Raw genomic sequence first — 27056 nt, 5'->3', positions numbered from 1 at the left:
CAGATATCAGGCTTCACAACTACTTGAGAAAACATCCTATGTCCAAGAGGCTACATCACATGAATGACAGTGAGAATAAGAATGGGACTGAATGGTGACAAAGGCTTCGTACTCTGTCCTTGATAATGTGCCCTCCACATGGAACAACTGTTGGCTCAGCCCCTCCCTCCTGCATACCACCACCCTGGCTCCCCGTCCACAATCCACACTTAGACAGGGCTCAAACAAGCAGATGGAGCAAACATGAGCAAACACACCTCCCTCTGTTGTCTTTGTTGGAGCCTCTGAGCATGTTTCAGATGGAATCGACCAAAAAGTGACATGAATCTTGTGCAACATCTGCAGATGAACAGATGACCCAATTCTTAAGAGCTGAATGGCACCAGCTGCTGTGGAGTGTTTTCCTCTATAAATGGTGGGCAGCTGTTTGAATGAGAGGGCAGAGTACTGACGCAATTCTCATATTCACACATATTATTAGAGCCACACTCCTTCATCCATGCATGTTACTCAGCTGTCTGGTTGTGGAGAGCGTCACAACTGCAATTACTCACAGTTGATGTTCATTCTATAGCTTTTTATTCACTCCTTCAGTTAATTGGTGAGTTAGCTGGTTAGTTAGTCCAGTCTTTGAGCTTGGCACTATTGCTGTTTCATTCTAATTTTTTTTAAATAAAGTTGAAAGACTAATATTATGTGCAAGCCAAGAAAAAAGCTGAAGTTCATCAAAAGGACTATGTTAATGTACTTGAACATTTCCATTTGACGCTACTTTAAAATGCACTTGACATTTTGAATGCTGCTTATCTGCAGCTATTGTTAATTACAGCTCAGATGAATTAAGCTGGTAATGTGTTGCAAACCTCCACTGAGCACAGCTACAGTTTGACCACCTACGAGTGGGACCGAGAGGGTTGACATTAAGGTTACGCCTTTGTTCTTAGCATTACATCAGCATTGCACTTCTTACAGCTGACTTGTTCCTTCAAAAATCACAAAAGTGACATTTATTTGCGAGGATTTTCATGCCGAGCAAAATATGAAAATGTCACATTTTGTTCACCGCCCAATTTATTTTTCTGCAGTGATCAAAAATCCAATGAGAGATTCCTATTTGTTTTCACTAGATGTATCTATGCTAACTTCCGGGTTGGCCTACAAAAATACGTCACGTTTTGCTGATAATAAATCTAATAACCAACATATATCATTAATTTTTTTTTTAAATGTACAATTCACTTAAAGTTAATTTAACTGACTCTTATATGTGTTGTTCCTCCGGGAAATGAGCGGAATTTTTGGTGGAGTTTCAGATTACAAAAAATAATAAAAAAAAAAAATACGAGAGATATTGAGAGACTTCATTAGAGGGAGATCGTCATGGGATTTTCTTTGGACCCCCCCCCCCCCATCTCTCTCTCTCTCTCTCTCTCGCTCTCTCTCTCTCGCTCTCTCTCTCCCTCTCTCCTGGCCCTCGGTCCTCAGTCCCTCCGGCCTGCAGAGTTTTCCGTCCTGTGTCAGGATAACATCGCAAACGAGGACCACCTGACGGTAAGACCGGACTAAATGGAAGCAGCGGAGGAAACTCTCACTTACCGAGATGACACCGGACTTTACAGGAAGCTGCTCCCAGAGGACAAGGATCAGGGACACGTATTGACAAAAACCGATGAGTCCAACTATGTGGATCTGGACATGAGACCGGACGGCGCCAAAACGGTGAAAGTGACTTTCACCGGCGAGGGGAACCAGTTGTCTGTTATCAAATGTGACGGTGCGAGGCAGGGGGAGCAGGACGCCCGGGGAGACATCATCTCAGAGGACGCGGTTGGAGAGCAACCAGAGGACAAGCGGGTCACCGGCTTCGGCCTGGTTTCGGGTGAGCGTCCCGTACAAACTTTGCCTGAATTTTCCAGCAGCGATCAGGAGAATGAGAAGCAGCGGCAGGCGGAGCTCGACCCGAGCGACTGCAGCGAGAGCGATGAGCTCCGGTACACCGACATGTATCTGAACAGCAGAGAGGAGTCGGATGACGGTGCCAGCGCGGTGCTGTCCGACCACTGCGGCTCCGACACCGCGGAGGACGAGTCACACTATATCACCACGCACGAAATCCAGCTGACTGAGCTCGACCACGATGTAGACTACGACCTAGGGAGAGGGACCAGTTGGGATTTTGAGGATGACAACCTGGTTTATTCATTTGTGGATTACGCCTCGTTTGAAAGCGACGAAACACAAGAGGGGACTCTGATACTGGAGGGCAGGAGCCAGGCGAATGTGCAATCTAATCTTGGTGGAGCAGTTGTCAGCACCGAGCAGGATGAGAGCGATCTTTGCGACTCGGACAAGTGCGCCAGCTCAGATGAGAGCGTGTGCAAAAACCAAAGCGGAGACGCAAACGTGGGCAAAATTCATCTATCAATTAAAAGTTCCTCCAGGGCGGCGAAGGAGTCTGTTAATAAACTGGACAACGGTGGACACGCAAAACACTTTGAAGACCGAGACCACATCTCTTTTGTGAGCTCTGGCGCCAGAGCGCCCCCCCTGCGTGATAGAGCCCAGTATTTCATCCCTGCCCCGGGCCGTCAGCACCTCGCTACCAAATTAAGACGAAAAGATATTAATGAATATTCCAGTGGAGCTTCCAGCTCCATCAGCGAGCTGGATGACGCAGATAAGGAAGTGCGTAATTTAACCGCCAAGTCTTTCCGTAGCTTGGCAGGTCCATACTTCGATGCCATTAATCTTCGAACCTCTAGTGAGTCATCTATGTCGGAATATGGGCTGAACAAGTGGTCCACCTTTGTGGATTTGAATTACGGAAACATATCGCGAGGGAGGGAGCGCAGCGTTATTGCTCATCAGACCTCCAGCGCAACATTGGAAATGAATAAGAGTTTGGACAATAAAAGACACGGCAAATCTATCGCCGTCGCCAAAACTCAACAAACTAAATCATCCGCGATGAATAAGAGACCAATTTCTCAACAGACATCGTCTTCTATCAAAAAAGCAGAGGCGAGAGACGCTCATCCAAAGCAGCGCGGCGTCACGCTGAATTTCCGCTGTAATGTGGAAGCACCTGCAGGGGCGAGACGTCCAAAAAGCTCCAGAAACACACGGTGCAATGAAGTCACGGGTGCTGTGGTGACCAGGTCGGGGTGTGAGATGCAGTACCATAACACTGACAGCATGGGGGATACACACAAGAGGGCCATCTTTGCATCGAGTCTACTGAAAAATGTGATTTCCAAAAAGATGCAGTTTGAACAGGAGCGTAAGATGGAGAGAGGTGAGATCTGCGATACACACCCAACACATTCCCTTCCACTGAAAGATCAGGAGGGGATGAGAGACAGGAGTGTGGGAAGAGGCTTGCAGAGACAAAGCTCAGAATCAGGCTCCGGCTTCACAGGTAACTCCGGGGACGATCAACCTCCGGAGGACAGCAGGCCCAGTTCCTGTGAGCCTGCAGAGGAGCACAAAGAACCTGATGTGTCAGAGAAGGGGCATCAAGAGAAGATGGAACCTTTAGACTGTCCAAAATCACAGCTCAGCCACAGTCAAAATAGTGCATTTAATTCATGGAAAGAAGATGAGCCAGAACCTGTGACTGACACGCAAACCACAAAGCAAACCGCAACAAAACAAGAACTAGACACCAGCAGCATGTTGACAAAACTCCTATTTGTCCCAAGCTGCCAGCGTCTCTCCAAAGAGAAGGAAGTTACAGATCAGTCGGGTCGAACACCTGCCACAGACGCACCTGCTGGCCCGCAGGCGTGTGAAAAAGAGTTCAAAACAGGCAACAACGAAAACACAGTAGGCAAAGAAGAAACTGAGAGGGGACGTAAAACACCTGAGATAAAAATATGCCTGAGAAGTGTGAAAGAAAATAAAGGCTGCACTCTGAATATTGCCAACCTGTTGACTCCTAAAATAAGTTACAATACTGTTAATACGTTTAGGACAGCAGGTGAGGCCAAATGTCAGATTTTCTCTACATCAGATAAGATCCCAACTTTTACAGTCAGAGATATAAGAGACAACAAATGCAAGTTTCAAACACCAATTTATCACGTCAGAGATGTTCGTAAATTAGTAAAAAGCTCATATCGATTTGTGTCTTTGGATAATAGTAAATGTTCCGGCGCCTCTTTAACAACAGCTGATAAACTTGATGAGAAATCCAAAAAAGAGCCTGTTAAACATTTATTACCTTCTCCTATTGTGATTAAATGCCATTCTGTTAAAACCAATGTTAAACCAGCGCTGAATGAGGCATCGCACAAACAAGCAGAGGCAGAAGTTCAATCTGAAAATACACCTTCACATTTGATCACTAGCAGAGCGATGCCTGTTGTAGCCAAGCAGCTCAACCTCGACCAGTCAGAAACAAATAGTGAGAAGCTGTTAAAACACAGGCAGGAGAAGTTTCCAGGTGAAAGCACTGAGAGGAGATTTGAACCTACAATACCCAAACAAGCTGCATTAGAGAAACTGAAAGCTGCAGTAAAAACAATGGAGCAGCTTTATGTTTTTGATAGAAATGAATGGAAGCGCAAAGCTCAAGCTCCACGACCCATCACAGACAGCCATGTTCTTTCACTCATAGCCAGTGAGGAGCAGGGAGCAGAAGAGCTGGAAACAGTAGCAGCAGCAGCAGCACCAGGAGCAGGAGCAGGAGCAGGAGCAGGAGCAGGAGCAGGAGCAGGAGCAGGAGCAGGGAGGCAAACAGACACTACCACAGACGCAGGAAAACCCCCAGAGGTTAAAGGATCTCTGAAAATTATACAAGTCCCTTATAGTAATGACGACACTTTTAAAACACAACCACAGCAAAGCAAAACTTTCAGCAACAAAAGTGTCCTTCATTTTGGAAATAAGTCACTTGTGAGCATCAGCTCAGTTTCTAACCCTGCTCCCCAAAGTTCTACACTCTCATCGACGATGAAAAGCTCCAAGACGCCAGCGGCTCCTCTCTCTGTGAAAATAGAGCCTCCAAAACATGAGCAGGTCAAAGTCAATCCCAGTACTGTCACACAAGCCAGCTCAGACGCTGAGAACTATTTAACCATACCAGGGTATACGAATGAAATTAAGCTGTTGCCTCCAGAGCCTGTTGCCAGGGAGGTGAATTCAAATATTATTTCCGAGCAGAAAAAGTCTCCATTAATCGTTGAGTACCCGGCTTCAAGTGTCTATCATCACCCGGCAGCACAAACCCAGCAGGTGTTGTGTTTCTCCCCATCCGTCACTACTGTGTCGCCTACACCTTCGTCTGGAGAGACAGTCCCACAAACGCAACGCAAAATGCTTTTGGACCCCACAACAGGACACTATTATCTGGTGGACACTCCTATACAAGCCACCACCAAGAGACTGTTTGACCCTGAGACAGGTCAGTATGTGGATGTCCCCCATTCACCTGTGGCACCAGTCACACCTGTGCCTCTCTCCTTACCCCCTCTGGCTCTGAATCCAGGAGCATACGCACCCACCTACATGATCTACCCGGGCTTCATCCCCTCACCCACTCTGCCAGCACAGGCGTTGTTGCCCCAGTCACCGTGTCACTCTGAAGAGGCAGGAGGGGAAAAGATAAAAAGCGCCAGTAGTTCTAATGCGGCAGGTGCCGAGACCACCTACTACAGTGCAACAGGAGAGACTCCACACAGATCCCTGCAGCTACCTGTGAGTTTGGGACATGTGAGCACCAGAGGAACTGCAGCAAGCTCCGACAGGAAGCCCATCATCAGCATCACAACGCAACAAGGTCCAAGAATAATCGCCCCTCCCTCCTTCGATGGAACAACTATGAGTTTTGTAGTGGAGCATCGGTGACCAAGACAACATCTCAGTGCACAAGTAAGTTACGCTACACAATACGTCTACCACTGCTAATGAAAATCATATTGAAAAGTATCTTTACAAGACAAAACTAATACTGAAAACTTAAAAAAGGTAAAAAAAATGTATTTGATGGTAATATGCGCATGAAAAGCTGTACATATAAAATGATAAATTAAAGTAGTAGAACATTAAGAGCCCAAACACAGGGATTTTAACAGGGATTTAAAACACGATAAGGGGCTCAACAGCATGGTCCCCTCAGGGAGGCCGGTCCAGGGAATGGGGTCCATAACAGAGGTCCTTGGTCCTCAGCCTGGATTGTGGAATGGCAAAAAAGTTGCAACCAGGAACATATTAGACCGGAGGGTCTGAAATATACTGAGAAGATGCTAAAGCAACCAATGAAATAATGCTCTTATTGGTTAGATTGGCTAGTGGTTAGATCTGAATGAGCCTGAGTGATTGAGGTGAAGAACGCACCCTGTTGTTGTTGTTGTCCTCACTACAACTACGCCTGCCTTTGAGCGTGCATCATTCATCTGAAAAGCTAAGTAATAGCATCTACACTTCGTTAATGGAGAAACTGTTTTATGAGTCAACTCACTTTTTAACAATCCTAAGCCTAAGCCTTTTTACTCAGTTTAAGGATTATTTGAAGACATATTTGACATCTAAACTGTGTCAAATCAGGATTGCTCCAACTCGTTCAGCATGGAGAAATTCCAGTGACATGTAACGAACAAGGAATGGACTCAATAATGAAGTGTAACATTATCCGAGGAACTAAAGCATTTATAAGACTGATTAGAATAACTTGATGTGAGGTGTCACGGCTGGAATAGTTTCCTGTGACTTCTAACCCTGGGAATAAACCATGTAAACAAACTTGTCTCACACTATGAAAATAGCCCGACGATGTGTAATGCAGAGAAAAGGGAGCTCAACCAACCTGCTCTGAGCCCTGGTTGAAAATCCAATCTCCCAGCATGCCCCGCCAGAGCCGCGAGGGGTCAGGTTACCTGTCATGAAGCTACTGCATGTCTATTAACATGGCATGTCACAGCTGAAGCAGCCCAGCTAAGCTGCTGCTTTGGGAACATTCTGACTCAAAATCTTGTATCAACTGTACTGTGTGTACGTGGCACATTGAGATCTGCACGCTGAGAGCAAAACCATGATGAAAGTTCTTTTGAGAGATGAATTAATTACGAGAGAAGCAAAAAAAAAACCCAAAACCCACAAATAACTAGTCATGGAAAAACAATTATATAATATTAGCACTCTGTTTTCCTTACTGTGCCAAAATGTCTAAAATGAATTAAAGGCAAGACAATCTGTAGTTAACAGACACAAAATTGTCAGGGGAGGGGGGTCACAAATAACCGTCTGGCTTTGCTTCCTGACCGTGAGGCTAAATAAATCCTGTTACGTGTAAGAACGCATTTGTGTGTAAAGTCAAGTGTAAACAAAATAGTACGCACACAGATCTTCGAGACAAAGTTGGTGGATGTTTGACCAGCACGGCCAAAATAAAGAAGATCTGTGCGTTTTTATGGCTATTTAAAGTTGGAACTGGTTAAGCACCAAACCACAGACAAGTACTGGGAAGGTGCATCATTCTAAGCTCTTCTTGTGCGAAAGAACGTTTCATGATCTGGAAACACTGAGGGAACCCCTACCTCAAGCGAGGCACGTTTTTGGCCTGTGGCACTTTTGTGCTGAGGCAAATAAATCGGCAAGCAGCGATCATTTGGATCATTACACTCCATGACTGTCACACTGTGGCTGTTAGAGTGAGAGAGAGGGGAAGGAGTGAAATAATGTGTGTACTGTGGTGCCCAGATCACTCAACATGCACTAGATGGCACTACAGAACACACTCTCATGATACATTATGTTGCTGTACATCCCGTGAAGACAACACATTGTACATCTGGTGGACTGTGTCATGGTGTGTGAGGAGAACAGGACCCAAAGGCAGACGGGAGGAATTCAACGAAAAGTATTTAATACGAAAAAGCAAAGTAACAACACAAGGATCTCAAGTACAAAAAGAAGGGGGGGAAAAAAAACAAAGTACCTATCTGAAGGGGTCAACAGGCCCAAGCCCTGGTCAAGAAAAGGTACAACAAATACGAGTGAAAAAACAAGACTGAAAACTAAACTTACGGAGGAAAACACAGAGGTGCTGGGAACATGATGAACCATGGAATATGACAAGGACAGAGGAAAACCTCGTGACAAAATCAAATAATGCTCCGACAAGAGACAAGGGAAACACAGATGTTAAATACACAGGGGGAAACGAAACACGCTTAGCGCAATGAACACATGTGAGACACATGAGGTAATCAGGAGAGGGAGCACAGGAAGACAGGATACTAACTACAAAATAAAAGAGGAGCACGAGACAAGGAGGTGGCATGGTGGTGCGGTGGTCAGCACTGTCACCTCACAGCAAGAAGGTTCAGGGTTCGAGTCCCAGCTCCAGCACAGGATCTTTCTGTGTGGAGTCTGCATGTTCTCCCTGTTCCTGTGTGGGTTCTCTCTGGTACTCCAACTTCCTCCCAAGAGGGGATGAGGCTGATTGATACTCTAAATTGACCGTAGGTGTGAGTGTGAGTGTGAATGGTTGTCTGTCTCTTTGTGTTGGCCCTGCAATGGACTGGCGACCTGTCCTGGGTGAACCTCGCCTCTTGCCCGAAAGCCACTGCCCCCCCCCACCCCACCCCCCGCAACCCTTAACAGGATAAGCGGAAGAAAATGGATGGATGGATGGCATGAGACAAGGATCACGACAATCATCATCAAAGTCCAGTTACAACAGTTGCCACTAGGTGGTGCTATGACAAATCTACCACAATTTTTTCTTGGTCCAACCTTCCAGTGGTTGTGGAAATCAGCCTTATACTGCAGTTTTTGTGTAATACCGCTAACAACCTCCAGTGGACACATGAAAGGAGGTGGTGCTGCCTTCAGCTTTTTCACAAAACTGATGTAGATGGCAGTCGCAGTCTGCCATCACCCTAATAAAGCATTAAAATGTGATCGAGTTTGTGTCACAAAATCATTAGAACATGTAAAAGATATGATTTGGCATGTCCAAAATTCACTCTACTACTGTAAGACATATAGCTGAGGAATTATAGAGTGTATAAATCAACAATCCAAAGTCACAAAAAGTTGGCAACCAAAACCACAGAAATCAGGCTACTGAATTAAAAACAAAAAATCAAGTTTGATAGTACTGCATGAAACACAGTTACAGAAACAGAGAAACTTTTAAGAGTAATACACACTCAGAGCCGGTCGCAGAGTTCCAGTGTCTGCTTAGGTGTCACAGTAATAATACATGAGCATGAGGGAGTCATATCTGCGGGTGTGTGCCAGGCAGGGGCCTTGCAGGGGGTTTAGTAGTGGTGTGAAGTGGAACATGGGGTGTGTAGCTGATGGTGGCGGTGGCAATGGGGGTGTTGGGGGCGGAGGCACGCGGCTGGGATAGTGATGCAGGCGGAAAAGGTCAGGTCAATGCAAAGTATTTGTTGTGCTGATGCAGGGAGAGGACAGCTGCTCGCAGAGATCAGATGCTGCTGCTGCTGCTCAGAGGCGAGACTACAGGGCTGAGATGGGGTCAACTTTTTATAGCCCCCTCCCCCTCTGCTTTTTCCTAAACAGGGAGGCGGAGGTGGACAGCAGTGCCTGCTTCCTACATAAACAAATCTAGTAGCATCACCTCCAACCCACCCTCCCCCAGTGAATCTAGCCAGCTGGTTCAGAACCAGGAACTCTAACTGAAAATCCCTGGGGGGGCAAGGGGATGCAAAGCTTCATCTCAATATGATCTTATATCATTTCTTCTCAGAATGCTTTCTTTATTGTTTTGATTTATTTCAGGGGGCTACGGTCATTATGAGACGGTACAATATATGCGCATCAACAGAATTAAATGATCGGCTATGGATCCATATTTGGATTTTGCATGGATAACTTTATCGTGTCGGTCATTGAATGCATTTCTTCTTCTTCTGCTTCTCCTCCAGACATCCTCACAGAGAAATCTGCCATCGTTGACTGTAAGTGCAGTTTTCATCCCTGCAACGTCCACCGTTCGCTCTATCCTCCCAGAGTTCTTCCAGCACCTCAACCCCCACTGTGTAGTGTTGTTTATCCTTAAACAGAAACAACCGTATTCTCTATGCATTGCAGCACTTTGTAGGGTAAATGCATGTTGCCACATTTGCTGGCTGAAGCTCTGCTACGACGCTTTCTTAAACTTTCCTTTACTCTCATTGCAACACGTCTGTTCACAAGGGATCCAGGCGGGTTTTCGATTACAGCGTTAGTCATTATCAGCCACGACACACTTTTAAATATCGTTCCCTTTTATTTTAAAGCAAGGCCGCGTAAAACCCAAAACCAATAAACAGCTGACTGCAATAAAATGCGCATTTCCTCAATTCAGTGTTTTTAGGGAAATGCTAAAGCCTGTTCTTAGTTTGGTATGACCATGTTCGCAAAACATCTGTAAACTTTAGGGAGACATATTTGTTTGCTGACATTATGTCTGTGACAAGTTTAAGCATGTTCCAGATAATGAACCCCAAAGATGAAATTTGATTTAAACACATTTGATTTCATCAGGGGTTTCCTACTTGTGGACAAATTCTGAGCATGGGTGTATCAAGACAGCCTGATACATCCCAGACTTGCACTTGTGGTGGCAGCAAACAAAGAATACACTGGTGTAAAATGAGTAATCAGGGTTGTAGGCTGTTCTCAGCAAGGGTAAAGAAGGTTTAGAGGAACTTAGCCGACCTGACACATCATTTATAGAGAAGGCAGAGCCGTCTGGCCGTGGTCCATCTCTATCCCTGGGAGTCAGAGGGCACTGGTCTTTGTGGGGTTGACTTTAGCAGCATGCTTCTTCAAAGTGCCAGTGAGGTCAGGGAAAGTGCCAGCGGACTGGCAGACCATGTCGGTGCTTTCCACTCTTGATAGTGTGTTTCAATTATCAAGAGTATCACACTCAACCTCACTGGGAAAGCTTACACCAGGGTGCCAGACAGGAGGCTCCGGATGATTGCCAAATCTTGGACTCAGAGGAAGAGACGCATGCATATTCGTGTCTCATGGGTTTTACAATACAAATGCAAACCTAAAAAAGAGAAAAAGTTGTCCCTTTCATTGAATGAATGGCAATCAGCGATGAGTCCAGTATCTAATTCTCATAATAAATCAAAGCCTCTGAGTCAGGATGCTATTTAAAGAAGGTGACTGAAAATGAAGCAAGAGTTACAAAGTCTTGCTGTATTAGTGTGTTCATGCAGCTGGGAAATGGGAAAGTCCCATTTGGAAATGGTGCCAGTTCTCAGTAAATAGTGTTACCATAACAACAACAAAGAGACCATCAGCTGTAAGGGTACAAAAAATAGTAGTGAACAGCCTCATCATCCTTAAACGAAATTCAGTTAAGCAGTTCATATTTCCTCTGATTTCTATGACAATTAACATTAATTAGCTAGCCAGATTAGTATCAGCTATGTTAGCTACACAAAAACATGGCGCATGATAAAGACAAATTTACAAATGAAGCTGTGTAGCACTGCTCTACTTAACGTAACTCGCATTAATGAGTATATGCTAAACGAACAATGCAGAGGTTTATTATAATGTAGTGAGCCAGATTGCTATCATGAGCTACATTAGCTACGCAAACACTTGCTAACTGACAAAGACAAATAAGCTAAACTGTAACGTATGTTTAATGCAATAATCACCTGCTTTAATGGGTATGGTGACTGAACAATGAAGACATTTCTAAAACCGTTATTTATTATTATTATTTATTTATTTAGTTTGGCAAATTGCTAACATTAGCAACACACGCTACACAAACACCTGGCAACTTACAAAGACAAACAAGCTAAAATGTGAAATATAGTTTTATATCAAAATCAGCCGCATTGATGAGTTCGGCCGAAATAAACAATAAAGAGACTCATTTGGGTGTGGAGTAAGTCGATTTTTCATTTTTCACTGCAGTTGCTGACATATAATTTGGTTAAACCCATTTCTCTGAGCTCTCCAAAAATTCCCCCTCTCAGAGAGCGGTTTTCTGAGTTTGACAGGCGTTCACTGTGTCCTACCACCTCAGAGGCTTTCCCATTCCCGGTTTCCCATGAGCGCACTATCATTCATATGAGTTAATTACTCACAATAATTAAAACATATTATCTTTTAAAGGACAGGGACCATTTGTCTGCAGTGAATGTCAAAGACACGTTATGGGTTCATGTAAAATCACCTCATCCCTTCTTTATACAGTAAAACGCCGTTAGAAGAGGAATTCAAATTCCTGTATATATATATATATATATTTAAATATTCCAAAGATGTCCCAGGCTAAAGTAATTATTAGTCAAATCATAGATGCCTGACATTGCTTTGTGTCATATCACAACCCTCCCACACTTGTGCCCTCATTCGCAACATTTCCAAATGTTTACAAAGCGATGGCTCATGTTCTACTTGAAGTATATGTACATCCTCTGTATCATGAGCCACAAAATGCTGCTAATACCTGCACAACTGTATGAAGTGGTGTATGTTTATATTGTGGGGCATGCACCTTGAGTGTTCGACTGAGAAGAAAAGAGAAACACATGATGTGTGTATGCGAGCGTGCGTGTGTGTGTGTGTGTGTGTGTGTGTGCGTGTGTGTGTGTTTGTTGCTGCGATGGAGCAGAGCTGAGACTCAGCAGTGTACCGAGGTCAATAATTCCCCAGTAGCGTTGGGTCTAATGAGTTGAGATGTTTAGGGGACAACCTCTTCCATTGGTGTTCATTTATTTTACACTTTAGTGTAATGAGATGGGAGTTAGGGTGTGTTTGTGGGTGGGTGCGCGCGCGTGGGTGTGTGCATCTGACTGTGGCTGTGCTTGTGGTTGTGAGTTATGCACGGCATTTCAGCATTCTGTTAGGGTACAAGGAGTCATGTTACTTCAGTGTAGACAGGAGCACACAGACAGTACATGTGTTGGGTGTGTCTTTGCACCCTACAACACAGTAGTGCCCATTTAACTTGTGTAAACCCCCTTTTTAGCTTAAATGTGTGTTAATTGAGGCTTGTGAAAAATTCACATTAACTGACCTCATTCAGGCGAGCTTTTTTTTTTTTTTTTCATTTCTGCTATGAAGCTATGGTTTTATTTACTTTCCCCTGTCCCATCTCTTGTTTCCTTGTGAAAATGCAACAAGACATGAATCATGAATCATTATGTTTATCAATAATCCAACATCCCATACAGGAATCATCTGACTACAGGCTGCTATTCAAAACTAAAATTAAAGGAATTTGGAGCTGCTGGTCAGTCTATTTGCCTTAATTCTGTAAAATATGTTACTATGCGTCTGTGACGACAGACTTTATATAAATTGGCCCTTTGAGTTGATTTCATTTTAAATGATATGATTTCATGCATTGATTTGGAAGATTTGTTGTTGTCTGTGCAGTAGATTTGAGATCTTGATGTATGCACTTTGAGGTGAAATGTAACGTAAAATTTGTAAACGTATTATTTAAATTGATTTGCCTGTGAGGCATTTGGGAGTAGTGCAAATAAAACAAGTATTTATTTATAAATTATATTAAATAAGTTGAAAAGAGATTACTTTTAAGACATTTTTAGAAAAAAATATGAAATATCCAATTAAAAATTTAACATATACTTTTCTAAGTAACAGTCAACTAGTTCAAATGAAAAAAAAAAATTTGTAATACGCTACCACCTGGCATACATTTTCAAATATCAAGTGTTAGTTGTAAGAAATATTACTTGCCAGGAATAGAAACGTTGTGGTAAACCTCATCATGTTTCCATTTTCTGTTTGGTTTGGAAGTGTGTTTGAGCTGCAAGTTGCGCAAAGGAGCGCCGACATTAAAACACTGATACATTTCTTAATTTAGATTAATTATGTAGCGCGTACAGTATGTAAACCTTTTGAACTTCATCATGGATGCTCAAGTGAACTTGCTTGTCTGATGTTGTAAAACTCACAAATCCCTTTTTATCCTACAAGCATATTTTCAGTCTCTCGTACGACTTTTATCTGTGAATAATTACCTACTTAATGTACATGGATCGGAACACTGACAGCAATGAATAGCTTTAAACTCGGATGTGTGATGGCAGGTTCACTACGTGGACCTGTGATTTGAAAATTTCGACATCTGAAATAGTTTCTGGTCATTTAAAACATACTTCAAGATGTCCCTCAACAAACCTGGAGACATTTAGGATGAAACATGAGACTGAATCGACGCTTGCTTTTGTGTAAAGAGGGTTAGTAGAAGGTGAGATGGTTAGAGTTAAGTGCAAATGTGAATGAAAACTGGAACCTAACTGTATTTAAATGAAATGCATATTGGCTGTGAAGTCCATTGATGCCATTGTATATGCTTTATGTCCACCGTGTTTGAGGCAGATGTCAGGGTGACAGCAGAGCGATAAGTTGAAAGGAAAAATGTTGTGTTTGACTCTACAAGCTTGAAAGTAATGAATATGAAGAATGATTGTCATGTAGACTCACAAGCCTACATATCATTGCAATAAATCCAAAATGCAAGCTACAGAAGCAGTTTGTGTCTATTTATGTTTGAGTGAATAACTTTCATTTCTTTTTTTCGTGTTATCCTCTGGAAAAGGTACGCCTTGCATTTAAGGAATGTTAAAAGTTTCAAAACAAAGAGAAGTAACTATCGATTAATGAGTATCACCGCACAGAATAATGTTACAATGGTACCAAAAATTTATGAAGAAAGGTCAGCAAATAAAGAAGACTGTAGTAACCCAAAGTGTTTTCAACCAAGCTAAAATTCTTTTATATTTTAATTTATTTATTTTTCCCCTTCATATAATAAGTTAATTTGCAAAAACCTGGCGATCTAAAAAAGTTCATGGAAAAAATGTTACATTAAATGGAATGTAAATGAAAATAAAGCTAACATCAAAATAACATTTTTTTTTAATTTCCTATAATTTTGCTTTCCATATTGTTTATATCCTGAGTAGGGTTTTTTTTCTGTTTTTGTAAGCTAAGCCTTCATATTTTGTGTCTGCACGCACAATTAATCCTTGTCCATCCTGTTTGACTTTTGCAACATTTTAAACACATTGGTTATGACAACTTGATAAATGGTAAGGGTCAGAGGGAATCAAAGAGATTTATGCCAGCAGAAGAACTCATCTGGTATTTGCCAGCGTGCAAGGTTAGCTTTCTGATGACAGTGAAACATCACCCGGGCTGTGGCTTAAGTTTACCCTGACAGTTTGCTGCTGTGTTTACTTGGTTTCCATGGATGCAGCAAGACCAGCAGACACTGGTTTGCCCCCAGCTGCTCTCAGTGTTTTTTAAAGAATCAACATTAAGGCCCAGTTGTTGTATTTGCATGCCAGTAGAGGCTCTGATGTCACAGCTGTGACACAACCAGAGCCAAAATTTATTTCCTCACCTGGATCAACGTGTGTGTGTGTGTGTGTGTGTGTAGTATTCACGCCACTGCAGTACACATTGTCTTCTCACACAAACTATGAGATATCAATAGACTCAACATGCCAACAACCTGCACAGAAAAGCAGTGCTCGTTGAAGTGTTTGTTAGCTGAGGAACACAGGGATCTCCAATCTTCTGCACTGCCAGTGGATCTGCATAACTTGAGTAGCACTTCCTACAGTCTTTAGTCATTAACTGAAAATGTGGCCAGAAGCATGAATATTTGGAATAAGCAGCAGGGAGCTCAGTTGAACATAGCAGTCAAAGAGACCTTGGGTGAGAGAACTCTACTCTTGGAGGCTGTTTGATCAAAAACCTTAAGTTCAGCCTGGATGAGGACAACACGAGCTGACTGAAGACAAGTTTGTCATATAGAGATATATTTTATCAATGAAGGTCATAAACTGTGACTGAGAGGAAGTTGTTGGAGTCTTTTTTTGATTGAAATTGTCAGGTCCATCTTCTAGGGTCTATCATGCAAGAAAAAAAGATATGAAAATTCTCCCCAAGTGACTTCAATTTAAAATTTACCTTTTTGAAAAAAACAAGATAAACGGTAGAAATCTGAAAAGTGGCGAGATGATATCCTTATAGAGTTTAGCATTTTGTTGTCCGATTTGTATCTGTCACTGAGGTTATGAAGAGTTGAAAGTCAACATGGATGCAAAAAAAGACACATTTGGATCTTGAACGTGTAAATGTGTATGCAATCACTCAGGATTCGTCTCGGAATTTCATAGAAATCCATTCAGTGGTTGTTGAGACATCTAATTAAGCGACCAGCCACCATCCCATCAGTAGTGTGGCAGAGATAGAGATCAGTAAGGCCGGTGTATCCTAGCTTAAGTCTGCTGGGTAAAATGCCAATAGCCATATTGCAGCTTACCAAAGAGTTGTCAAAATAAAACCTTTATATAATACTGTGTGGCAGGATTAGCAACTCAGGCCCACTGCGTGACAAATAGTTTGTGGTAATCTGAGAAATTGCTAATTTGTTTGAACACGCACTAGTAAAGCACATGTGAAAAGGACCCGACGGAAGCGGCAGCATTTTGTCTTGTCTTGTGATTTATGCACACGTACATGGCTCATATTCCAAAATAATGTAAATTGTGTCAAATTAACAAAAAAAGATTTGACATACAATAAATCTGTGGTGGATTTGTCCTGCAGTAGATGAAAATTTAGGCAAAATATTATCATCAAGTTGCATCTTTAACCATAAACCAAGACAGCTGGGATTTCCGGTACACATTTATTGTCAGCAGAGCCAAATTAAACTCAACCGCGTCCATGAAAATAAGTTTAGAACGGCTGAAAAGTCTTGAAACTTACCCAGCAATGTCAGAAATACAGAACAGTTACAGCCAGTACAAAAATATACTCAAATGTTTCATTTTTGTAGATTTAATTTCCACTTTAAATCACATAAGTTTAGATCAATGGAATAATTTACCAACAGGATCATAAAAAATGGAATGTATTGTTCTGGCGACCAGTCCAGGGTGAACCCCGCCTCTTCCCGAAAGCCTCTGGGTTAGGCTCCAGCCCCCCCCACCCCCCACCCCCCACCCCACCCCCGCGACCACTAACAGGATAAGAGGAAGAAAATGGATGGATGGAATGTATTGTTGTAATTGCTCCGGTACTTAAGTTATGGTAAGTGTATGGACAATGACACAGTGACATACAGTCGCCGCTCCGGTGTAAACACATGTAATTCCACCATATTTCAACAGAAAGGAACCTTTATATTCATGGAAGAAGTTCATTCATGCTGCCCAGAGTGATATTTACATGAATGTGTTTGCTGCAGCTGCGTTAGGGGAAATGACACTGGTCCTATTCATGCTGGGTATTCACCACCAAATAAAAATACTCACACTGTATGTGCCCCATCATAAATACATGTTCAAAGAAATCCATACAAACACAATGCAAGGATTTCAAACAAACAAAAAAAAAGTCAAAATTAAAATCATTTAAATACTCACAGGAATGTAAACATGGCATATGTTGTTAAAAAACAAAAAACAAAAAAAACATTCGCCACTTTCCTCTCTAACAGGCTTTCATTGCCTGAGGTCAAGATTTGAGTGCTGGTCGCTGAACACGATTGAATCCTAACTGAGTGACAATAACCTGCCCTGAAGATTCCCCTGCTGGAAGTTCATGAAAACTCCGTTACCAGCTGGAGTCAAAAACCTTCTTGCACATGTTGGAGTTCTCCTGGTGAAGTGGGAATTCAGAGCCGGGCACCAGCAGCTTCCTGCTTTTTCGCAACACGACACTCTTCCCCGATGAAAGGCTTTCGTACTTGCTCAGGTATTCGCTGGAAAAAGACAAAAACAGGGCATTAGACTTCATATCAGTTGACTCAAAAATGCACTGCAGAGTAATGAATATTGAATGGAAGGAGGGGGCTTTGCAGTACCTGACAGGGAAGGTAGATTTATCCATCTGCATGCACACCAGGAAGGGATATTCAGAGAACTGGACGGTGGTGATGAAGTCAAGAGAGGCTTCTGTTTCGAAGCTGACCTCCGCACCTGCTCTCATGAAGTCCATGTCCACAGTAACATTACCTTTCAGCACTAAAGCTCCCCTGGAAACCACAACAAAGCGGAAACGATTGTCACATCGAGACATCCAACTTCATCAGAGGCAAACAGCACAGGTGCGGCGGTACGGCTGGTACAGGTACGGCACTTCCAACAACCATGACATCGCTGCAAATATATACTGTATATATATAAAACACATGAAAAATGCTAAACATAGCACCTCATGATTAAATGTTGGGCAGATCAAAGACTCAGGAATGATTCTTGAATGTTTTTCTTTTTTATGTAAAATAAGGCTTTTTTTAACATGCAGTTCACACCCCATCGACCAAAAGTTGAGACCAGGGTTTTCAGGAGGAACATTTAAAATATGAGTATTTGATTCATCATGTCTCCCAAATTTTTGACACAACAAACAAACACTTTATATCACTGTGTTCATCAGAATCTCCTCTCTCTCACACTATAAAAATTGATTCAAAACCATTCAAAGCATTTGAGTGGAAAGCCTGACTTCGAAAACAGTCTTTCAAGCTGAATTCTTATCCCCTAAGCAGTTAGCGTCACCACGGCAACCTGTAGCTGCAGTTGAAGACTCCTAGTTGATTGAGATCAGCTGATTACTCTGCTTCTCTGACGTAACTCACATTATTGTCTAAATACATTATTTCATTGAAGAATAAATCACAAGCCTAAAGGAACAAACAGGAAACTCATCCATTAAAAAAAACAAACAATGTTCTTACTTTAACCGAACACGCAGTTATGACAGGTGCTGGTCACTGGTGACGCTGTAGCATCACCAGTAAACATCAGCGATGTCCTATGATAGATTTGAATGAAAAAAAATAAAAAGACTGGCCATAGTAACGTTAGTAACATAGTAATGTTTCTTGTTTGTGACCAGGTATTAGTGATCAAGCTCAGACACCAACGTGGGAGGAACCACTTCCCTGGACGATTCAAATCCAAGTGTGTGGCAGCCGGTTGAAAATCTAACGTCCGTAACTTTCCCAGTGGAGACATGCCTTGGCAGAGATGCCAGGGGGGTTTGTTCTACTTCTATAGATAGCCTGTCAGTCTATTATCAGGGTGGACGAGGTACAGCTATGTTGATCCATTCACCTGCCTCTGCCATTCCCCTTCACACACAATCACCCTTTAACAGTGGTCCACAAACAGAAGAAGGAATTAAAAAAAAAAAAATGGAAACAACACAGCACTGCTCTTTGTTGTTGTTGTTTTTTCTTATAGTCTTATGAAAAACGCTTGTGTCTTTTGCATCTAACCCCACCCAAGAAAAAGTATCAAACTTCATTAGAACTTCTGCAAGTAAGCAGTACATGATGTTGTATTCCAGGAATTTAGTTTTTAATACGATTATGGAAACCATGCATTTAGTCCTGCAAACCAGTGGGATTTGATGCACTGCTCTGTCTTGCACTGATAAGTTACACCATATTTAAATGTTTGAATCCTGATGCTTTGCTCTGTAATCCTGTTTCATCACCAGATCCCGCATCAAGATATCACATACCAGCATGATGACCTGCTCCATTTTCAGCAGCTACTGTTGTGTATTGACTGTTTTAAAATAGACAGCCAGACAGAACTGACGTCATATTCTCACAATCCCCTAAATGAGATAGGTGTAAAGCACAATACTGGACCGTGTCCAGCGTGCCGGTGGAACAAATGAATCAGGCAACACTTATAGACCGTTTAAAGTTCACATGATTCCAACATCAACACCAATCTATTTGCAGTGCTGAGACATGGCTGGAACTTCTGAAACAACTTCTCTTTTAGTCACAAAGGTTATTTTCTGAGAATTGCCTGTCTATCACTGAGGCCTTTGCCCTGCAAGTGCCTTACATCATACTGTACATACAGTACTTCACAAACATTCCCCGCTGAGATTATCAGTGGTCGGTGTACTTGAGGTTGGGATCCTCATGGGTAGCTTGTAACACTACGGAAAAGCTTTGCTGATACTGTTTGGCTAAAAAGGACACAAAAAAACAAACAACAAGGCCGAGAGCGATAGAAAAGTGTATTGTCTCTGGAATGTACCTGTTGTTGACGCTGGTTTTGGATTCCCTGTACCACAAACTGATCTCCATGCCTCCAGAGATGTCGATGGCTAACCCTCCTTGGAACTCTGCACTTGCCTTCAGGCCAGACTGCAGCTGGATGACCTGGACGTTTAAAGACCAGAAGCAAATTTAATGAGAAATACATAATAAAGTTTTATATCTCAGCCTCAATTATGCGACACTGATGATTTAACCATCTTTTTATGTATGTTAAAGCAATACTTTATCCAAAACGTGCTTCTCGGGTATTCATTAATAAGCGAATGAAGTTTTTTTTCCCTCCTCCATTACATCAAAGTATGACCCATCCGGTTGGGTCCTGCTATGCACGAGCATTAGCGAATTGATTCCACTTAATCTTACGAATTTAAAACTTAGTGTTATATTTTGTTTATTTATAACTCAAAATAAACCTACAGCTGGACAAAGAACATGTGGATTAAGCTTGATGACGCACTGAAGGTTTGTTAACTGACGTCTTTGGGAATTTTTACTGTTTGTTTTGTTGCTGTAGCTATGGTTACCGGTATAGCTTCAAGCTAAGTAACCGTGGCCGGCTCTTTCTGCCTCCTGGAGTCAGAAAAAAAGTGATGCACCAAGGAAAAATCATAGCCACTTACTTAATACATCTATCTGAGAGCTTGAAAAAAAATTTGGGGGCGAAAATTCACTTTTTAAATGAAACTACAGATATGTGACTATTAGATTGTATACTATTTATAAAGCTACTGCTGCCAACGGTGTGTGGGGAAGCAAATTGTGAGGAACCAAACTGCAATTAGTAAGACAATCCTGCTAAAAATAGCTTCATGAGTGTGATGAATGAGATGTTTAAGATATAAGGTTACACACAGTGTGCTTCAGCTTTGAATAAACTTAAAGGTTTCTCTGTGTTTTAACACAGGAAACATTTGTGATAAATACACAACTCAACAAAATTCGGGAAAAATGCTGACTGTAAAATTAAAAAGCATTACTTTAAAGAGGTTTTATCACTTTTCTGAAATGCCACATCATCATTTAGGCCCCTTCACACTCACATCTCTAAGCTGAAAGATTTCCCTATTTGCACTTTTACACACAAGTCCATAGACAGTCCTCTGAATGGTTTTCAGCCTACAAGAAAATCACTGGGAAATGAGATGAAAAAAATGAAACTGCATTGTTGCATGGCTGCTTGTTCACCTCAGAATGATCAGTCAGTAGGATGAGACCCTTCACTACATTCATGGGTTCCCCTGTCATGGAGAACATTTTGGACATGAGGTCACTGTAACCCTTGAAGAAGGTGACAGGCCTCAGCTGGACATCGAAGAGCAGAGCAGACATTCCAGCGAACGACTCCAGGTCTCCCTCTCCCTCATCAGGTGTAGCAGCGATCAACGTCTCCAGGCCCTGAGCCTCGATCGCCACCTGGGTGACATAGAGAACAGCCAAAAATTAACAAATCTGATCCATCTCTTTATCTGACTTCCTGTTTGTAAATCACAATCTATATAAAAGACAGACACTGTATGCATGTTTTCACCTGCAGTCCATGTAGCATTGCTCCATTACTAGCACCGTAAATATTCATGTTGCTTCTCCTCAGGATCCCAGAGCCGGAGTACAGGATGTCCAAACTGTATGTGGAGGTGACATCAGCAGATTCTGTGGGACGTGGATCATTTTAGTCACTCAGGTTCGTCAAAAAATCCAAATAGCATCCACTTAAGTGTTAGACATCATATTGCTGTAAGCACAGAGGAACGACAACTGCACCGCTAAAGCGCCGGCCTCCCCCAGGGCCACATTCATTAATGTACAAAGGCAAATCCGCAACCACCATGAAATGTATTTCTGCATATATTTCCAAAAGTGCAAGAAATATCATTGATATTTGCCTTAAAGGTCCTTGTAATAGTTCTTGAGAAATAAGGGATTTTTTTTAATAAGTTAAAAATATTTTAAAAACTAAATATTAACTGTTAAAAATATTAAAATTATTAATGTTTAACAACAACATGATCTAAGTTTTTTCCTTATTCCCCTCCCTATCTATCATCCAGCTATTATATCGCATTAAGTCCTACACTTGAGGGTAATTAAGTACAGAGGGCTCACTATTTAAGAAGTAAAAACACAAATATTTACAGAAAGAATCAGAAATATATGCTTTTTTTGTCCTGTGTTTTGATTACTTACGTGCCATAAATCCTGAGAATGCAGATGATGACCCGACTTTGGAAAAGCGATCATAGTTGTGGGAAATGATGTCCTTCATAGCATGCCTTAAAACTTTGCTGGAAAAAAAGCAATGAAAACTAATTTTAACAGTGATCCTCATGTTCTGCTGGATCAATCTTTTCTTTTTTCTCATTAAATGTGTCTTATTTCTATTGGTCACGCACTGACCTGGCAGGCATCTGGAAGCGGAGGATGTCCTGGATCTTAGACAGCATGTACTTGTTCATTTCATGAGGCAGGTTTCCAACAGACAGCAGAAGATTCTTGACCTCCATGTATGAGGGGTTGCTACTGAAGATGACATCTGCAGCGGCAGCTCTCACATTTTTCTCATAAATCCGTAGATTCTGGTGGTAGACCCTGTTCACGGTGCGTTTTACCTGAAATTACATTCATTTGTTTTCACATGTTCCACTAATTAGAGCAGATCGTTCCTCACATCATGACGAAGATTCGTGCATGCGGGCGTACCTCATCAGTCATGAGGCTGACATCGTATCTCTGCAGGGCTGTGAGGGCGATGGTGCTGTAAGCTCCCACCTCTGACTCAGCATATTTGGTAAAGATGGGAATGGCCTCGGGGAGCAGCGAGTTTTTCAGAGCCAGAAGGTACATCTGGACCTCCGAGTCTACCTTTGTGCTGTCAGGACCTTCTAAAATCCTCCTCTTCACCTCAACCACCACCTGAGAGCAGATAATCAGTCATATCTTGCATTAATTTAAATACAAACAGCAATTTAGTGACCAACATCATGTGCTTGCAGGCTCACCGGTAAATCACAGCCTCCTTTCTGGCACAACTTGTGGACCAGAGCTCCCATGATGATCACCACCGACTCTTTGATGTCAGTGCTGCCGATCTTTCCCTGAGAAATATCCTGGAAAAGGTAAAAACTTCTCTTTATAACCGACACAAGACATTTGTTACAACTGAAGTTGAATTTAAATAACAAGACGTGGTTTATTTAGAGGTTTAAAATTTTAAGTAACTAGCTGTAGCATGTGGTAATATACTTCTAATAAAAGCATGAAACACGTGCTGCACAGAATTTACAACTATTTCTAATCTGCAACTCTCGTCCTTAGTCCTGCTGTTATATGTAGATTGCGAATAAATATCACATAAATATCCTATAAAGTGTGGGAATACATAAAAGTAAACACCATAGCAGAGTACACCAGTACATACAGTATACCATAATATCATATAAACCAGTACAGCTTGGTTAATGCTGTATTGTATTGGAAAAAATCTTATGGCAACTATTTTAATTAATTTACCATAAGATTTGCTCTAATTGAGGGAATATTAATTTGTTTTATATATTTTTTCTTATTTTCATTAAAAACCCATTAAAATGATTACAGTGTAATTTTGTGGGTATTTTCAATCAAAATTGTTTTCTTAGGCCTGTAAAATATGATGTGTAGCCTGGACATCTTTGAGTGCTTTAGCCAGCACTTGACTGTTGTCGTAGAATATTTTACATCTGATCAATTAATTCCACATCAGTAGGTAATGCCATCCATCCATCAATCTATCCGTTTTCTACCACTTATCCTGTTAAGGGTCGCGGGGGGGGGGGGGGGGGCTGGAGACTATCCCAGCAGCCTTCAGACAAGAGGTGGGGTTCACCCTGGACAGGTCACCAGTCCATCACAGGGCCAACACATAGAGACAGACAACCATTCACACTCACAGTCACACCTACGGTCAATTTAGAGTATCAATCAGCCTCGTCCCCTCTTGATGTCTTTGGACTGTGGGAGAAATCCTGAGTACCCGGGGAGAACCCAGGCAGGCACAGGGAGAACATGCAGACTCCACACAGAAAGATCCTGTGCTGGAGCCGGGGCTCGAACCCGCAACCTTCTTCTGCGTAAGGCAGCAGTGCTGACCACTGCACCACGCACTCATGAAAAAAAAAATGATTCAGGGCAAATGCACTATGTATAATAGATGCTTTTCATAGTAGAGCAAGTTAAAAAGAGGCGACCGAGGAAGCGGATGTTTCCTCTGAAACACTAGGCTGCACTGGAGTGGTTAAAGAAGGAATAAAAAGAGAAAACGTCTCACAGATTTAGGTGGAAAGGCTGATCAATCATTTGTCCCAGAGTGGGTTTTTAAATGTTGGACTTGACATACCAGCCAGAAAGGAGGACAGCAAACATACCTACTTCATGGGTCCCGAGTGAGCTAAAGTCTTTGGCGCCCATGAAGGTTTTAACCTCTCTGGTGATTCCTTGGAAACCGAGGGCACAGTTGGCCCCATTTCCCACATGGGTGTGCTGGCTGGGATGGAGGCTATAACCCATAGGTGCATATGTCCGGCATGTCTCTAAGGGTGCCGAGGAGTGAGGCGAACTGTTACCCACTAGCTACCCTGACAAACACAACTGGATACTCACCAGCAGAGCTTTCAGCATCCTCTCATTGGGATGTGAGGCAAATCCGCATGCATAAAGAAACCTCTCCTGCAGAATCAAACCTTTGGTATCCGTGAAGTTAAGAAATTCAAGCATGGCATCCAAAGATGCAGTGGTCTGGGAGGATGTCACAGCATCCACCAACTGAGGTCTGAGAGAGGAATTTCAACAATGCTGGGTTAAACTCGGGACTTCCTCAGATTTAAAGGTTACTAGTTCAATGACATGACAGTGATGGAGGCACTAAATTAGATGCAGGAAAGAAGAGGAGTCGGCTTACAGAGATGTCTTGCTGGCACTCTTCAAAACTTTGAGGATTTCATCTTTGGATGCTTTCCTAATGCTCTGGAGGAGAGCCAGGAAGCTGCGAGGAGCCGTGGCCTTGGACAGGCTCTCTGGCTCCAGCTGCTTCTTTTGGGCCTGCCAATGTTCAAAAAGCTACGAGGGAGAGCACATGGAGAGCTGGTTAGTAGACAGATGATCCTCTTCAGTCCATGATTACGGTACAAAAATATCTACTCTGCAGTGCAACGTAATCAGGAATCACATTGTAATGAGGACTCTATCCAGTCTACTTTCTTCATTTCCTGAAAAGTCTCCATGAATCCTCATTTATCTGCGCAAGACCTGCTTCGGTACTAGTAAGGGAGTGGAGGATTAGAAGACAAAATTAAATCGCGAGTAGGTCATCCAAAACCATTTTACAATGCTCCACGGATCATAATACAAGGAACTCAGATGCATGAAGTTATAAAAGATGGAAAGATAAAGTTACGTTCACTTTTATTAGCATAGTTTTGTCATCATCCCCTTGAGTAATATTATTGCTATTAATAACTGGAACACAGCGGGACGCACCAAGGATAGCCAACCTATCTGAGATGTTGGCTTTTCAATAAAATGTCGGATCATTTGACCCCAACGCATCACCACGCTTCCAAATGCTTTCCCTGACTTTGATTGCTGCAATATTATCGGAAACAATAGAAAAATGTATAATTATTATGCAAATAAGACCAAAATGAAAATAAACAGGAAGTATCTGATAATGTGCAGACTTTTGTGTGGAAGCCGTTCTAATATGTTTAATGTTTATCTATATGTAAGGTTAATAAATGGGTACAATAATAAATAATGATAATCATAAGACAAACAAAAAACTTTTACTTGATTACGACATCTTCTAAAGCTGACAACAATCTTCAGAGAAAGATAATTTGGTGCCGCAGTGTGTGTTGTTCCTGTGTCACGATAAAAGATTGACATCACCGTGAACTTGATACTTGTGCCTAAGTGTCAGGTCAAAAGGTAAAAATTTGGTGTTGGAAAGTGTAAAGGTGAAGCAACCACCAACCGATGGACAGCCTTTGCACTGGGATTTGACCTTCTCAGCCATGATACCGACAGCTGCCAGTTTAGTATCGATGGACTTGACCACGCCAGCAACGTCTTTCCCAGCTGCCTCCAGTGGACCGGCCCCTGTCCCTGCCAACGTGAAGGTTTGCCTGGAAACGAAGAAAATGTAAATCAGCCTGCACGGGGTGTTATTACCTCAGATGAAGCCTTTGTTAAGCTGTTTACCTGGACACAACTTTAGTCGCAGCAGTCCTGCGAGCGTTAACAGACAATGTGTGTGTTTCTTCAGCCACAGCTGAGCGGATGAAACCGTCTTCTAGTGTGAACGCTGTAACAGAGCTGGACTTCCGGGTCACACCCAAGACCTGCAGAGGGAACGAGGAGGCACACTGACGTTCAGTAAGACTGATATTGTAGCGCACGGCTGCCTCGTCTGGGTGCTGACCGGCTGACCTGACTGTGTGTGGTGAATCCGGTCTCGGCGGTCTTGCAGGTATCCAGCATCTTGGTTCTCGTCACATGACCATTTGCTGCCTTGTACGCAACGGTGCACCTTCCAGACACGTCATTCTGTTCCCACACAAGTTGGATTATATATTATGTGTTGCACTGCATTCACCTGGGTGGTGGTGGTGTTGCTCTTTTCAGAATTATTGAGATAATTCTTCATGATGTTTCCTGTTTTTCTTTCACAGTGAGATACAATTGTGAAAAAAATCTGTTTTTCCTGAATAATTGAGATAATTCTGATTAATTCAGGAAAAAAAGCAGAAATATTGTTTCTAATCATGAAAAATCTTATAAATTCAGAAAAAAAACATGAATTCTATTTTTTCTCACGTTATTGCAATACGTTTCCTTTAAATTTTACAACGTAAACGTGATGTTGACATTTACCTCTATAACCTTCCCAGTGCTGAGCTGTACTTGGAGCAGACTGGACACTCCTCTTTTTAGGTTCTTGATGACAGCGGGATCG

At 42.3% G+C, this 27056-nt stretch overlaps 2 protein-coding genes and 2 long non-coding RNA genes across 5 annotated transcripts in view; 3 read left to right on the top strand and 1 right to left on the bottom strand.

Moving 5' to 3' along the window:
* The first annotated feature begins 1503 nt into the window (after nt 1-1503).
* LOC147257577 (uncharacterized protein C4orf54-like) lies at nt 1504-14416 on the top strand. The gene is made up of 2 exons (XM_086211584.1): nt 1504-5871; nt 9897-14416. The coding sequence occupies exon 1, from the start codon at nt 1567-1569 to the stop codon at nt 5845-5847; it is 4281 nt and encodes a 1426-aa protein (XP_086067710.1). The 5' UTR covers nt 1504-1566; the 3' UTR covers nt 5848-5871; nt 9897-14416.
* A 2575-nt stretch (nt 14417-16991) lies between these two features.
* mttp (microsomal triglyceride transfer protein) overlaps nt 16992-27056 on the bottom strand; it is a 14746-nt gene continuing 4681 nt past the window's right edge. For both annotated transcript variants that reach the window (XM_086210214.1, XM_086210213.1), the window contains 15 exons: nt 26975-27056; nt 26531-26647; nt 26303-26442; nt 26076-26226; nt 25002-25159; nt 24704-24872; nt 23065-23172; nt 22766-22978; nt 22463-22674; nt 22253-22350; nt 21597-21718; nt 21254-21481; nt 20046-20170; nt 17843-18013; nt 16992-17740 (listed from right to left, as the gene is read on the bottom strand). The exon at nt 26975-27056 is cut by the window's right edge and continues 26 nt beyond it. In XM_086210214.1, coding sequence (XP_086066340.1) covers nt 17593-17740; nt 17843-18013; nt 20046-20170; nt 21254-21481; nt 21597-21718; nt 22253-22350; nt 22463-22674; nt 22766-22978; nt 23065-23172; nt 24704-24872; nt 25002-25159; nt 26076-26226; nt 26303-26442; nt 26531-26647; nt 26975-27056 — 2242 coding nt within the window. In that variant the 3' untranslated portion in view covers nt 16992-17592. The remainder of the gene's footprint in view (nt 17741-17842; nt 18014-20045; nt 20171-21253; nt 21482-21596; nt 21719-22252; nt 22351-22462; nt 22675-22765; nt 22979-23064; nt 23173-24703; nt 24873-25001; nt 25160-26075; nt 26227-26302; nt 26443-26530; nt 26648-26974) is intronic.
* On the top strand, nt 17531-20187 carry LOC147257576 (uncharacterized). Its single transcript, XR_015117618.1, has 3 exons — nt 17531-18108; nt 18880-18944; nt 19486-20187. It is a non-coding gene; the product is annotated as an uncharacterized LOC147257576 (long non-coding RNA).
* Nucleotides 26353-27056, top strand: part of LOC147257575 (uncharacterized) — a 2625-nt gene continuing 1921 nt past the window's right edge. The window contains exons 1-2 of the long non-coding RNA XR_015117619.1: nt 26353-26570; nt 26992-27056. The exon at nt 26992-27056 is cut by the window's right edge and continues 97 nt beyond it. This is a non-coding gene — a long non-coding RNA (uncharacterized LOC147257575). The remainder of the gene's footprint in view (nt 26571-26991) is intronic.

The sequence above is a fragment of the Aulostomus chinensis genome, chromosome 8 (assembly GCF_037954235.1).
Source record: "Aulostomus chinensis isolate RoL2024-O1b breed Wild chromosome 8, RoL_Achi_v1.0, whole genome shotgun sequence".
NCBI lineage: Eukaryota > Metazoa > Chordata > Actinopteri > Syngnathiformes > Aulostomidae > Aulostomus > Aulostomus chinensis.
Note: the sequence above shows the minus strand (reverse complement) of the source record. Positions and strands in the feature narration are given on the sequence as shown.